The sequence below is a fragment of the Sminthopsis crassicaudata genome, chromosome 2 (genome assembly GCF_048593235.1).
Source record: "Sminthopsis crassicaudata isolate SCR6 chromosome 2, ASM4859323v1, whole genome shotgun sequence".
Classification (NCBI taxonomy): domain Eukaryota; kingdom Metazoa; phylum Chordata; class Mammalia; order Dasyuromorphia; family Dasyuridae; genus Sminthopsis; species Sminthopsis crassicaudata.
This window is the reverse complement of record NC_133618.1, coordinates 264,682,981-264,698,521: the sequence shown is the minus strand read 5'-3', so window position 1 is coordinate 264,698,521 and position 15,541 is coordinate 264,682,981. Positions and strand designations below refer to the sequence as shown.

Sequence of the window (15,541 nt, the reverse complement as noted above, 5' to 3'; positions counted from 1 at the left end):
TGACCACCTTCTAACTGGCCAAAGCAGAGGTTTGAAATGATGACATTGGCCATTTATAAAGAAGTTGTTGGCTTGTTAGGTTTTGTTTTGTTTTTTTCTATTTGTCATTTTTATCTAATTGACCTAATTACTTCAATTATCTATTTTGCTTTCCATTAGAGAATTTACCTTTTTATCTAACCAAAAGGTATGATAACATCAACTATACATGTGTATGTGTGAATTTATGTTACCCATTATCTTTTACTGGGCTGACAAATGGCAAAGCAAAATGCTCCATCTGAAGTCAGAAAGCTCCATCTTCCTGAGTTAAAATCTGGCCTCTGATATTTACTAGTTGTGTAACCCTGGGTAAGATCCTGTATACCTCAGTTTCCTCATCTGTAAAATAAGCTGGAGAATGAAATGACAAACCACTCTGATATCTTTGGCAAGAAAATCCAAAATGGGGTCATGAAGAAATGGGTACAACAAAACAACAAAAGTATGTTTTATACTTGTTACATAATTATCCAGAAGGAAAGTTCTGAAGGGAATCATGATGATATGGTAACATTGATGTAACTTTAAAAAAAAAAAAAAAAAAAGCAGATATTAATTGAACAAAATAAAAATATCTACCAAGGAAAATTCCTGGATGACAAACCAAAAGAAAACAGCTATAAATGTGAGCAAAAGAAGTGCTTCCATATTTTAAGAGAATGAAGAATTCATACTGACACCAAAGAAAGGAAGCATAATAGCTTATGAAAGTTTAAATGGAAATGCCATATAGATAGTGATATTCTGGGTATAATTAGAAGCAAAAGAATTTAACAACTGTGGCTGCTTTCCAAAAGCTAAATTATATATGTATATAATCTAAATAACAAAGACTATTAGTAAAGAGAGGCAATAGGATACAGGGCCAAGTATACCAGATTTGAAATTGGAAGACATGGATTCATTCCATATGACCTTATATTAGATGCTACAACTCTTTAGGCTTCAGTTATTTTATCTGTAAAAATGATGGGGCTAAATCTCTGAGGTCTTTTCCAAGTATAAATTCTTTAGCAACTCAGAGAGAGTACAGAGAATAGCCAATGCAAAGGATAATTATATGAAATTACATCGATACTAAGAATTCTCATATGTTTCACATCAACCATCTAGAAATTATTTTTTAAGTACTGATGAAGTAAGTGCCATATCTAAAAATGACCTATGGAAGAAATCTGATAAATACTGACAAAATAGAAATCATCTACAAAAAAAAAATTTATGAATTTAATAACTTTAGTGAAGTTTCTTTTGTCTTTAGAAAAAAACATCTATTACCTTTAAAAAACAGAACTCAAGAGGTAGCTAGGTGGCGCAGTGGATAGAGCACCAGCCCTAAAATCAGGAGGACCAGAGTTCAAAGTTGGCCTCAGACATTTAACACCTGGCTGTGTGTGACCCTGGGCAAGTCACTTAACCCCAGCCTCAGGGGGGGGAAAAAAAAAGCAAAACTCAATCAAAGTTGAAAAAGACTTCAGACATTCTTCATTTTGCAGATGAGAAAACAGGTCCAGGGAAGTAAAGGCAGTTGTCCAAGATTATACACCTAACAAAGAAAAGATCCAGGATTCAAAGTCAACTAATTTAACTCTTAAGTCATTCTTTCCCCTATAAGTTCTGTGTCATGCAAACTTTTTTAGGTCCTTAATGTTTTTAATAAATGAATTCAATATTTGTAAAGCTTCTACTTTATAGAAGACACTGGGCCAGATATCTGAGAATGTGAATGTAAAAATTCATCTAGTCCCAGCCTAAAGAAACTTAATCTAATGGGAATGATAACAAAAAGGCTGAGTATTTCTTCAACTGACTTTTTTTTTCCCAACAAATTCATTACTTACAAGAATTATTTCACGAAATTTGTGCATGAGAAATTTGTGTAAAGATATACACATACACCAATATTATCATAAACATATTATAAATAATTTATTCCAACATCTTAATTGTACAGGGGAAGAAACAGGCTAAATGGTTAAGTGATTTGTCTAAAATAATAAATATTGAGTGGCAGAGCTGTGGTTTGAACCCTTATCATTTAAATTCATAGCAAACACTATTTCCACTATACCACTCTCTATCATACCATATATATTCTATGTATACGTATATATATACACACACACACACACACACACACACACACACACACACATATAATTTATATATAAAGATGAAGTTCTGACTTAAAGTATTAGGGGAGGAGGAGACGTAGAAGAAACTTTGGGTTGGAAATTTATAGGGAAAATTATCTGATCTTAATTTGTCTTATGGTTTAAGATGGTGGGATATTCTGTTTTCTTCCTCCTATACTGTATGGTTCTAAAGGATCTAAAATGATTTATTCTTAAATAAAAATCCTTCAGCTATTATGGCAATGTCTAAACTGATCATAAAAGAAATACAAAAGCATACAATTCCTTTTATTCTTATCCACCACAGCTGTTTAAACAAAGAAGAAAACTAGAGTTATTTTCAAACCACAATGAAAATCATTATTAGAATAGTGGGAAGATGTCCCTGTAGTTGTATCATCTGCAAATGTGTTGGCTACAGGAGGCCTCTCCTGGTGGAGAGCTGCTGAGAAGCAAAGTGGATGAATCAGTGAACCAGAGTTGAATTGATAGTGTACTTTCTACACAGGAGGATTATCTAGGACTTCAACATACCTACCCATGAATCCATGTGTTACTTTCAACTCTTCTAGCTTAATTTCCTTATGGACCATTTTTTTTAAAAAGAAGATAGAAAAATTCTATTAACCACCAATGGATTAAGTAAAACCAGCCAGTCTCATCTCATTGAACAGGTGCCCCAGAAAAAGTCTGAAACAGAGTCACAGAGGTGAAAAAAAAAAGGCAAATTTGTTGTAGTGAAATGTATGGCAGTGGACTGGACAATATAAATGTTGTCTAACTTTAGCTGATTCATCTCAGAATGTAGTCAGAAACCTTGCTTCATAATTCATCACAATTTAGTCTTATTAAAAGCCCCTTTTCAGGAGAGACTCCAAACATAGCCAATAAAGAAACTCTCTAACCATTTAACCCTGAAGGAAAAAAAAATATTCTAAAGAGTGAGGGTTGAGGTCACAGAGAGATGCAATATATGAGGCAGTTTCAAAAGGTCTGCATTTTATCACATTTGAGCGCTGCACAAACATTTCACCTCTCAGCCAGGTTGCTCTCTTTGTGGTCAAAAGGTGACAAGTTCAGCCCATTCCCCCTGCCTTAAACTAATGTTAGTTAACTTCCTTGAATATTCAGTAGACTATTCTGGCATACTTGCATTCATTAATACATATTTTCAGCAGAATTTGAGCATTTTAGTCTCAAAAATTGTATCATTATACTAGTCACATGTAGGGCAGTAGGTGAAAGGGTAGAGTCCTTGTTAAATAAGATTTATATGCTATGTAAATCTAATTTATGTTTAGCTGTGCAGCAGGATTTTTGTAGAGCTAAAGAAAAATCCATAAATATAGCAAATATGCAGAGGAACTAAAAAAAAAGCTGATCATTTATCTCTTCAAACATCACACATTTCCTTCCATGACACAACATTGAATAGCCTGATAAAACAGCATCCTTATATCAGAGTTTATGGATTATCTGGGAAGTTTGGAGTATAAATACTTGGAAAGAGATGTAATAGAAATTCATTGAAGAAGAAATATCTCTTAAACCTTGAATTATAAAAGTGAACATGATTATAAAATAGTCTTAACTTTGTTTAGGACAGTATTAACTACTCTTATAAAAATGTTTCTGGAACAGGCTCTTAACTCAGTTCATAAAAATAAAACAGATTGAGTTGAAAGTGAATTGATAATTTGGAAACTGCAGAAGATGATCTCCCTGTTTAACCCAAAGTGGAGCCTTAGAATAAACCAACCCACTGGCAATTTTACCAGCTAGCCTGCATCATTGTAATGCAGAACAGAAACAGCCCTTAAAAGGAACAATACCAATGTCATAGACACGCTCTCAGAAAGCTCATCCACTTGCAGTTTCAACCATCAGTGCCTCCTAAATCTACATCTCTAGACCTGAACTCTCAGCTACATTCTGCGTTTGCATTGGCAACTGCCTGCAACATACCCATTTAAATAGCATTTCACCATCTCAAACCAAACATGAACAAGATGGAGTGCATCATTCTCCCCAAATTCCCACCCCTATTTCCAACCTCCAAAGCCTCTTCTTTTCCTGTTAGGACCACCATTCTTTCTAAGCTTAGAGTCATCTTTCCAGGCAGGATACCATGTTCTCTGCACTCTTGTAAAGTTAGTTCCCACATCCTATCACTTTCTCCCTCAGAGGATCTCTTGGGTTCAAACCCAATGCGTGTCATAATCACCTTCTGCTTACATTGTTGCGAATCCTTCAGCTGGTTCCTTTGACTTTGGTCTTTCTTGCCTCATTCCCTTCTCCCTTCCCATAACCCATCTTGTGTAGACTTGTTAAATGACTTCAATTAAGCATTTATAAGGCACTTACTATGTGCTAGATAAGAGACAGAAGCATAGTGAATGGAAAACCAGCCTGAGAAACAGGAGCTCTACACACACGCACATATACACACACACATACACACGCACACAATTTTCTTAAGACTTTAAATTATAGAGAATGTAGAAGTTTCTCATCTAAGAATTCCCTATGCCAGTGAAATCACAGATCCCAGTCGCTGTTCTCTGTTCCTGATGTACCACTCACTGAATGCACTGACTCCCCATCACCTCTTGCATCAAATGCAAAATCTTCAGAGTCTACTTCTCCAGTTTTCTTGCACCTTCCTTCCCATCCTGGACTCTTAGATCTAGTGTAATGAGACTGGCCTTCTTGCTGTTAAAGGAACAAAATAGACCTGAAAAGCTCTCCCTCTTGTTCTCTACCTACCTTCCCTAGCTTTCCTTAAGTCCCAGGTGAAATCCCATCTTCTAAACAGTAGTATCAAAAAATAAATAAATAAAAACCAGAAGTTACTAATCATCCTAGAAGGATCCTTGCAGGCTGTAAAATATAATATTATTTGCATTATACTATATTTCAATTTTTTTGGTTAAATATTTCCCAGTTATATTTTAAATCTGGTTCCGGCCCCACTTAGGAGTGTTATGAACTGTATGTGGCCCTAAGGCAATATATTTTATACCTGTAGTCTACAGGAAACCTTTGCCATTTCCTTAATTCATGTCTTCCTTTTTAATTGTTTCCCATTCACATAGTTTATAATTTTTCTACTTATGTGTATAAAAATAGAGAATATTATTGTCTTCCCCATTAGATTGTGGGCTTCTTGTGATTAGTGATTGGCTTTTACCTTAGCACTTAGCACAGAATCTGACAGATAGACAAAATAAATATTTACTGACCGACTATATGACCTATATGTAAGATAAGAGATAGGGAGGAGGGAGTATTGCCTTCCAAGCTTGGAGAAAAACACTGCAAAAGCATAGAAATAGAAAATGGAATCCTGTGAATGAAGAATGTCCAAAAGGCCATTTTGACTAGTACTTATTAGTAAGGTAGATAAAATTAGGCCAGAAAAACAGACTGGGTCCTAGTTCTGAAGGTTTTTAAAGCCAAAGAAACTTAGATTTGCTCCTAAGGGGATTCAAGAGCATGTGTAATTTATTGACTGGGAGAGTGACATGGTCAGGTTTGTACTTTGGGCAGTGTGAAGGTTAGATCAGAATAGGGAATGCCCTGAAACAGGGAAGCCAATTAAGAGATTGTTACCATAGTCCAGGTAAGAGGTCATGAGGATCTGAACTAGAATTACGGTCATGAAACTAGAGAGACAACAATGAGAACACAAAGCTAGGGTCCCACAGCTAGTTATTTCAGAAGCAGAACTCCATCTTGGTCCTTTTTGGCTCCAAAACCCATCCTCTACCCTTTGTGCTCTCTCTTTGTTCTATTTTTTCACAACTATTTGCATTTAGACTTATCCTTATTTTTTTCAGGTACAGTGACTAAACTTTTTCACATTGTTGAAAAAAAAAACCTACTTTGGAAATCTCTTCAGCATTATTTCCTAGAGTTAATATTAGAACTTGCGTAGTTATCTTATCTGAATCTCCATTTTCTCATCTGTAAAATGGGGCAAATAATTGTATAACTAATGTCACACGGATATTTTTTAGGCTCTGATGTGGAGATTGTATATAAAAATATATGGAAAATTTAAAAAAATGCTATGCAGGGGCAGCTAGGTGGCGCAGTGGATAGAGCACCAGCCTTGAATTCTGGAGAACCTGAGTTCAAATCTAGTCTCAAACACTTAACACTTCCTAGCTGTATGACCCTGGGCAAGTCACTTAACCCCAGCCTCAGAAAAAAGGGGAAAAAATGCTATGCAAGTATAAGTATTATTATTATTCTATTATGAATTCAGTAGATCATTTATTCCTCCTGATGGAAAGGAATATGAGGTGTTATATGTCTTCACATCCCTTCTTCACATCACATTTAAAGTTTAATCATAATAAATATATATATATATATCATGCTGCTAAAAAAGTAAGCAGTCTGTTTGTTTGTCAAGATCCAGCTCATGAAAATTGAAAATTTCTCATGTGCAGGGGTCATGTCTTGGGCCTGTTTTGCACTTTGGTTGGCCATTAGCTCATCTAGTAGAGGCTTAATTGTTTATTGTTAAGTAACTGAGGAAACATTTATCAAATGCTCACCTGCCATGCTGCTGGACTAGAGGCTGTAAAAAACAGTTAGGCAGATAAGGTGCCTACCTTGTGATTAAATTTGTCTTAAGAAAGAATGGATATATTTTGTCCATGTCTTTTTCCAGACAAAGAACTAATACCCATTGATGTGTTCTTTGTTGATTCTGGGCCATAAGAACTCATATGAAATCTAGATTTCATCCTTAGGGCCGAACATTGGCCTAAATCAATTTCTAATATCCCAGGATGAAATGGAGGAAAGCATTGATTTATCTGGCAGAGAAGGCTAATAGCCAGCAGTATAACCAGCTAATTTTCTACAATGAATATCTTCCCTGCTACTGTTGTTAACCACAGACAGTCCTCGATGCTTTAAGAAAAGCCTCAAGCCTTCTTCTCATGTTTCACCATTTCATTGCAAGGCTGATCATTTAAGGAACAGTCTTGTTCCAGACAGCTTTAATTAAACTGTACTCAGAAACCAGATATAGATCAATGGAAATAATCCATAACAAGAGGCTAATCATGTATTTAACAGTGTTCAGTCCAGTTCAATCACCTTCTACTATTGCAGTGGCTTTACATTTATGTGGCAAAGGCTGAATGTGTATATGTAATTTTTTTAATCCATCCCATTAGTGGCCATATGCTGGGGCTTCAAGGGATACACAAACTGTCTGCAATCTGCCAGGGATTTAGGGACATCAATAATTTGTGAATAGTCATGTTGGTACTGGTCGAAGGGTTAAGTGCTCTGCACACCAGGGGCACCCCTTTGGGGACTGGAACTCTTAGTTCACTGTTAGGAACCTTATCCCCTATGAGGCTTTCTACTTCATGCTGCTTGTCAGATCCATCCTGCTGTCTCCAGGAAGCTTTATTAGCTCTGGGATTTTCAGATCTGTGTTAAGTACTGATCGAATGGCATCTTTGAGTTAAAAAGTGAAATAGTATTGTTGCAACCTCAAAGAGCTTTTCATATTTCACGTTATTAAGCATACATTCTTTCTCCTTACTGATTCTGTTGAATGGAAAGTCCTTATAAGAATCTTTATCAGGAGAGTATCCCTACAGAGAAAAAAGGAGAGTACTTACTTACTTACTTCACAGTTTATCCCTAGGACTTCCTCCTGATAGATTGGGTTGGTAGCCAAAATGAAAAGACGAACATCTTATTAAAATAACAAGTGCAAGCATGAAAAAAATTTCTTATATAAGAAATTAGGCAAAGTGGATAATTTTTAATGTTAGCTCATTTTGCCAGTTAAGCAAAAGATTTCTTCAATATCAACTGCTCCAAAACAGTGATCCTCCTATTTCTGGCACTGCCCTCCACTGTATTCCTTACTTACACTATCCCAGATTTCCTCTCCAAATTAGTTTGTTTCGATTGTTGTAATTACAATCATACCTAGTCTACTCTATCAGCAACACAACAATTTGCTTTCAGTTAGATTGACCCTCGCAACCACATGTCTAAAAAGACATAATCTTTGTCTTCATAAGGATGAACATTCAAGCAGGAAATCATGGGAGTGGAGGGGAGAGGAAGGGGAGAATGTTTTGTTTTGGTTTGTTTTGCCTGAGGTTCCAAAACTATGCTCAAGAATATTCTTTATTTTACTAAACTGGGCCACATTGTCATATTCTAGCACCATACACATATAATCCATTCTAATTTTTTTATTTTATTTTTATTATTTATTTTTTTACACATATAATCTCTTCTAAACGTAAAACTAGATGTTTTGCTAGTTTGTGGTTGATTTCTTACATATTTTTATTTCCAGTAACTCTAGTCTTCTTATTCCCAATGTAACTTTACCTATCTTTTAGCTGTCCCTAGATGATGTCAAGAATGTCTTCCTGGACTTCCTAATTTCATAGTTAACCCTCATCGGGCACCCAGATTACATCTGCTTGGGAAAAATGCCAGGCACTAATGAGTGTTTTGTTTAATGTAATGGAAACTGAAAGTGCCTCACTTCTTCCCTCCCTGATCAATGCCTTCTTCTGTTGTTTGAATGTATCATTACATCCTAAAACCAAGCAGAGAGGTCAGGAGACTTCTTGATAAGTACTTGGAAAATCAAAAGTTTTGCCTATAGAATTTCTATCCCTAAAGTGTAGTTGGATGGCCTTGAGCTATTTCTTCATCTGCATTATCCTATGTTCATTTATAACTTTCCCACTCCACTTCCCACTGATATTCCATTCTTCATAAATTGGGGCTGTTTTTATAATTACTATTAGCTCTACTTAATTACTTTTTTGAAGAATAATAAATTAATCACAGCTAAAATCTAGGCCTGGCAATATGTATCTCTGTGCACTACATATTTGTTATCATTTTATCCAATTCTAATTTAAAATGTACCCAGCAGAGAATATTTCCAAGTCAATTATTTGAGCACTACTTCTTCTCATTTGCTTAAAAATTTCAAATTGCCCCCCCACCCAAAAAAAATAAGTAATTCCTTTGCTGGGCCAACATAAAAAAATATTTCTAAAGAACCATCATTTACAGGTGGTACAATTGTCCTTTCCAAAACGAGTGGCAAAATGTCCTGAATATTTCCGGTATCACATTGAGCCTTTTTTGGTTGGATAGACACCATTCTATTAATGTCACAGGGCCCAAAAGAATGGTCTTTATAATTTATGACTAAGGTACATGTGCTAGATAATTTTCAAAAGTAAAGCTTTCAAGACATTAAAAAACTCAAAAGAGATTTACTTTGTTTTCAGGACTTTCCATCTGTGCTCCCTTATCTCCCCAGAATTTTTCCAGATTTTGTTATTGGTTGAGGATTTGAGAGATTTACTTTAAAAGCTCTATGAAAATGGGATGGATTGATGGGTTTTGAATCTGAAGAAGAGGAAAAAGGCACCAGCTGAAACCATTAATTTTTAAACTTGGATTTTAATGCCTTTTGCTTTGTTTCCAAGCCAGCTTCTTGCCTAACTCACACTATCTGGTTCCTTTAGAGATTTGGAAACTATGAAGGCCCCCCCCCCAAATCAGAGTTTATAATGGAAAACCTTGTCTGACCCTTAATAGTCATTACTCTCCTGAACCACTGTAATACCTAAACTAAGTTGTTTTTTGCACCAAACATTGAAGTCCTTTGACCCTGGAGGTTGGATATTGATCTCAGACCCACTTCTGTCAATATTCACCTCTAATGTCAACAGTTTTCCATGTGGAATACTCAGAAATGATTTTGTTTTCTTAATCTATACAGCCACATATATTCTAATTCCTATAAATTACAAACATGTTCCATTTAGATCATCTACTTGCATCAACCATCTCTTAAACAAAGAAATTTACATTTTAAAGACTTTCATATTGTAGGTATTTGTATTTGTATTCTTAAATTGTATTCCCCCAGTAAGGATAGTTATAAGAATCTGTATAAATATAAATTTCATACATACTCTTAGAAAACATTGCCTTAAAGACAACTTAAAATAAATGTGTCACAAATTCAGCAAGAATTGTCAAATCTGAATCACATATGTATGGAAGGGAGGTGAAGGGGGAGGTCACTTTGAGAAAGAATATTCAGTGTTTTCTTTGCCTATAGATAACTCAATATCAGGTTCATTTTTAAAGCAATGGTCTTTTTCAGATTGTCAAATGCATATCATAGAATTATACTCTTGGCAAAGTTTCTGAGTGTCAGTTCCATTTTCTTGACAATTTAAAATTCAGTTATCCAATTATAACCAAAGGTCATTAGTCAAGTATGGCAACTTTGTCACAGTTTTGAATTTCAAAAAGAGTTTCCTAATTTATAGAGGAAATTCTACTGTGAAAGAAGTTTTTGTTGTCCTTATAAATTAAGTGATATCAAAAAAATTTTTTCTTTATGGTATTTTATCACTTGGGCTAAAACATGCAGACTTTGTGGGCTCCCTCATTGGAGCAAATAAGTAGCCATTGTTTCTTATGATATTTAATCATCACAGGATTTGATGGTGATAGAATATAGTTCTGAACAACACTGATCTTGCCTTTTCTTCTCTAAGCACAGATATTTTAATTGTTAGATTTGTTAGCATTATATAGCTGGGGAAAGAAACAAGAAAATTGGGAGACAAAGGAAACAATGTGGGATAGAAAATGAGAATACTTTTAAAATAATTTCTCCTTAAAGTGATGTTGCTTTGAGGCAAAAGTTACTGGTTCTGGTACAACTGATTTTTGAGGCATTTTGCACAAGCTATATTATAGCAGGACTAAGCATTATGTTTTGTTAAATATTTTCAGATGTTTGTAAGGTACAATGGACCTTTTCCCCAAAACTAACCTGTCTTATAATGACAAATGAAAAACATATAAAGTTGGGAAGCATTCATAAGTCCTTTTCATTCACATTTTAGGACTCCAGGCATTGCTGGAAGAACAGATGGATGCCGTTCCTGCGCTGGTTCTGGTACCTGTGACTGATTTACCCAAAAGAGAAATTATCCACATCTCATGCTGGCTCAGTGCTTAGTCCATGGCTCAGAAAGCAAGAACTGCTATGGTTTCCTGGAGGAAAAAAATATTTGTATTAATTGTATTCTGACTGTCCTTTTAATTTCTTCATTGTTGTTTTATTGTTACTTTTTTTGAAAACTGCTGTCACTTCCCAATGAGTACTTCCTCTCTTATCAAATAGACTCTTCCCTTGTAACAAAGTAGTTAACAAAATAAGTCAGCATATAGGCCAGATCTAACAAGGATCTGCACCTCTAGCCCAGCACCTCTCAGTAGAAAAGTGGAAAGCATGATTCACTATCTGTCATTTGGAGGAGGACAATTGGCCGCAGCATTGATCAAAGTGCTGAAACCTTTCATTGTTGCTTTCATTTACATTTATTCTGTAGTCTCCTGAAATGTCCAGACATCTCTGAATTGACAAGTGCAAAGCTAGGCGAGAAGTTTTAACACTTCATTCACAGCCCTTTTATTAAGCTATGGAACTGCAAATAAACTTTCCTACCAAAGCGTGCACCTATGTTTTTCTTAGTTCTCAAAGATTTCCTGCCAGCCCATTCACCCTGACACGTAACTCTTACCTCCTGCTGGAGCTGGAGGGGCGCCAGCATCTTCAGTCACACTGATTGAAACTTGAAGAAGGATTGGTTCATCCAGTCCACTGGCATTGCAGTTCAAAGCAAATATCATTAACACATCTATGAGCATGATCCTTACTTGTCCAGCCACCACATCTGATACCGTGCATGTGTCGGCTTTGAGATCAGTTTTTTCTTTGTGCAGAAAGGTCTAGGCAGGACACAGAAGTCTTTATGATATACCATAAGTCCCAGAACCCAGCAGAAAATGACCTTTATATAACTGGAACTAGACCATACATCCATGTTCTTTTTCTAAGAAGGACATCTTAAGAAAGTAAAATTGTCTCTGTCCAAAATAGTGACCATGCAGCCCCCCAAAGCTCCAGGAAGCATGTATTTATATCTGATTCCTCAGTTGATACTGGGAAGCAAAAATGCAGTTATGAAAGCCAATATCTGCCTCCTTCGATATTTGGTTTGCATTCTTCCACAAGCCAGCTTGTTCTGACTCATCTTCTTCAATGTCCTTCAGGCTTATCAGCACAGTCAGAAGGTTTAGGGGAACAATTTGAGTGGATTTGATCAGGGTTTACTTTGGACAAAGGGTGAATGTGACTTTCATTATTCCCTGTAATATATAAATATGAATCAATAAAGGTTCCTCTTGAAACCTCCGAGGGATGGCTTGCATTTCCAATTAATCTCATAACTTGTCTTTAACTGTTTGGCGATGTTCCATAATTGATATATGTTATTTTAATTCAAATACAGAAAAGAGAAAGCTTAGGTCAAGGGGCTGAGGGGAAGAAGGAGGGAGAGACATGCATCAATTTCCAAATATATTTCGTTCATCCAAGTAATCAATGCTTTTCTGAAACCCTTGTTGCATTTTGGCTAACAAGATCTATTGTGAGTGACTTATTCTCTGTAATTTACAGAAGAGGGGGAAAACCCTAGGATCCAGAAAGAAGAAAAAAAATGACTTTGTTCCCAAAATATGCACCAAGTTGCTGCCTGAGCCTAATTGAACAGCCTGACTATAAGGAGTCCTAGACTGAACTCAGATACCAAATTCCTTTCGAGGGGATTTGGTGGGAAATTAGCCCTTTAGGCACTTGGAAGAGGTGGCATTTAAGGAGCTGTTTCACTGACTGTTGCCTGGTGAACTGAAAGGAGAGTATTTCAAATCCAAAAGAAGATTTACAGATAGAAGTAGAATGATCCCATGAGAAGAATAGAAAATAAGGAAGTAGCATGTTAAAACTTTTAATTCACTAGTATAGAAACAGCCTTTTTATAGCTGGATCAGTCCCCAATTCTCAGAAGTTCTCTTGTTCCTGTTCAATCCCTTCCTCTGTGTTTTAGAAGTTCTCCCTCACCACATACTCCACCCCATCAACAAGGAGGGACCACGGGGAGGAGGAAGAGAACAAACATTAATTTTGTTTGTTTCCACTTAATAGTAATTTTTCCAATTACTTGTAAAAATAGTTTTCAACATTTAGTTTTATCCAGTTTTTGATTTCTAATTTTTTTCTCCCTGCCCTATCCCCTCCCCAAGATGACAAGCAATCTGACATAGATTATTCATGTATAGTCATATTAAATATATTTCCTCATTAGTCATGTTATGAAAGAAGAATTGGAACAGAAAAGGAAAACCATGAGAAAGAAAAAAAATGAAAATAATATACTTTGATCTTCATTCAAACTCCATAGTTCTTTCTCTGAATGTGAGTAGCATTTTCCATCATGAGTCTTCTGAATTTGTCTTGGATCACCAGTTGTTCATATAAGTCTCTCCAGGTTTTTCTGAATTCTGCCTCCTCATCATTTCTTATAGGACAATAATATTCCATTACATTCATATCCCACAGGTTGTTTAGCCTAATTGATGTACATCCCCTCAATTTCCAATTCTTTGTCACCACTGAAAGAGCTGGTTTTTTGTACACGTGGGTATTTTGGTACACATGAGTCCTTTTCCCTTTTTCAAATGATATCTTTGGGATACAAATCTACTAATGGTATTGTTGAATCAAAGGGTAAGCACAGGTTTATAAAGGCCTTTGGGCATAGGTAACAAACATTAACCACCTACTATGTGTTAAATATCATGCTAAGTACTTTATAAATATTATTTCTTTTGATTGTTGCAGTAGGGGAGGCAGGTGCTATTATTATCCCCATTTTACTGTTCAGAAAATTTACTACATAGTTAATAAATGTCTGAGATAGGATTTGAACTCAGGTTTTCTTGATTCCTGGCCTAGAGCTCTAGTGCTATTTAGCTGCTTCCTATAGCCATCCCAGAGCCTTCTTAAATGGAGTTCATGGTTCATAAGATGAGAGTAATTCAAACAAGAAGGGTTCTTAAAGTCTTTCAAGCTTCACCCCCTTATTTGACAGATAAAGAAACTAAGTCATCTCAGAGAAGGCAAATGATTTTCTTAAGACAAACCTAAGTGACTACAAATTCAATGTTCTTTTCTCCACACCCCTGCTGCAGTGTACCACACCCAAAAGACCCACTTCTGTTGTCTTATTTATAACTAGGAGTAAATAGTTTGCTTCCTTGTATCCCATTTTCTGGCCCTCAATTCTGTTGTTAGTTCTGTGGAACTTTGTTACCAAATGCCCAGGAATAACATCAGGAGTCCTAAACTCTACTGCTGATTCTTTTTTTTTTTTTTTTTTTTTTTTTTTAACAAGATTTAAGTTGCCATATGTGGTGCTACACACCTGTGAATCTCACAACCTGGGGAGGCTTGGGCTGATGGATCACTTGAGTTTGGGAGTTCTCAGCAGTAGCACTAAAGCAGTTCAGATGTCCACACTAAGTCCAAAACCAACATAGTGAGCCTAGGCTGCTGAAGGAGGGGCAAACCTGCCCGGATTAGAAAGAGAACAATTCACAGGTTCTGTGCCCATCTGTAGTGGTACAAGACTAAGACATGCAGCTGCACATAAAACCTGGGAGAGAGAGATAGGGAGACCCAGTCTCAAAAAAATATGTACAGTGATAATTTAAATTATTCAAAAATTGGGGCAGCTGGGTGGTGCAGTGGAGAGAGCACCAGCCCTGAAGTCAGGAGGACCCGAGTTCAAATTTGATCTCAGACACTTAGCACTTCCTAGCTGTGTGACCCTGGGCAAGTCACTTAACCCCAATTGCCTTAGGGGGAAAACTCAGTTCCAGTGCCTTTTGTTTTCCATTAAATTAATAAACCATAACAAAGGGGAAAAACCAGAATCTGTTAGAGGAGTAAGGATGTGGTATAAGCTCTAATTTTCTTTACTATTAAAATCCTGGGAGCTGGTTTAGAGGTGCAGCCCTTACTTCAGCGAGAGTAATGACCATGACAACGGTGTGGACTGTGTCGCTATCTAGTAACTAAGACTACATTCTGTCCCCGGGACCCACAAAACACCCATTGACATGAATGGCTCCTTTCATGTGAGAGAAACAGCGATTTGCTAACTTTTCAAAAGGGTCCTAATCCCAGGCCATACAAAGTAGTGAGCATTGTACGGGGTACAGTAAATAATATGTTGACTGAGAACCTTTTTAAAGCTCAGCAAATTCCCCTCAGTTCCATTTTAATCAGGGGTAGGGGTGGGGGCAAGGGGGATTCTTGGGCAATATTATGCCTGAGTACTAAGTGCATTGTCTATTCTAGTACTTGCCCATCTCTGCCTCGTATCTCATTAATCACTTTCATATTGTGCCTGGAAAAA

At 36.3% G+C, this 15,541-nt stretch overlaps 1 protein-coding gene across 1 annotated transcript in view; it reads left to right on the top strand.

The window, feature by feature from the left end:
• The window catches only part of DPH6 (diphthamine biosynthesis 6), a 454,085-nt gene extending 442,356 nt beyond the window's left edge, over positions 1–11,729 (top strand). Inside the window, exon 15 of the mRNA XM_074289213.1 lies at positions 11,123–11,729. Within this exon, the coding sequence (XP_074145314.1) occupies positions 11,123–11,238 (116 nt within the window). The 3' untranslated portion in view covers positions 11,239–11,729. The remainder of the gene's footprint in view (positions 1–11,122) is intronic.
• The last annotated feature ends 3,812 nt before the right edge of the window (positions 11,730–15,541 follow it).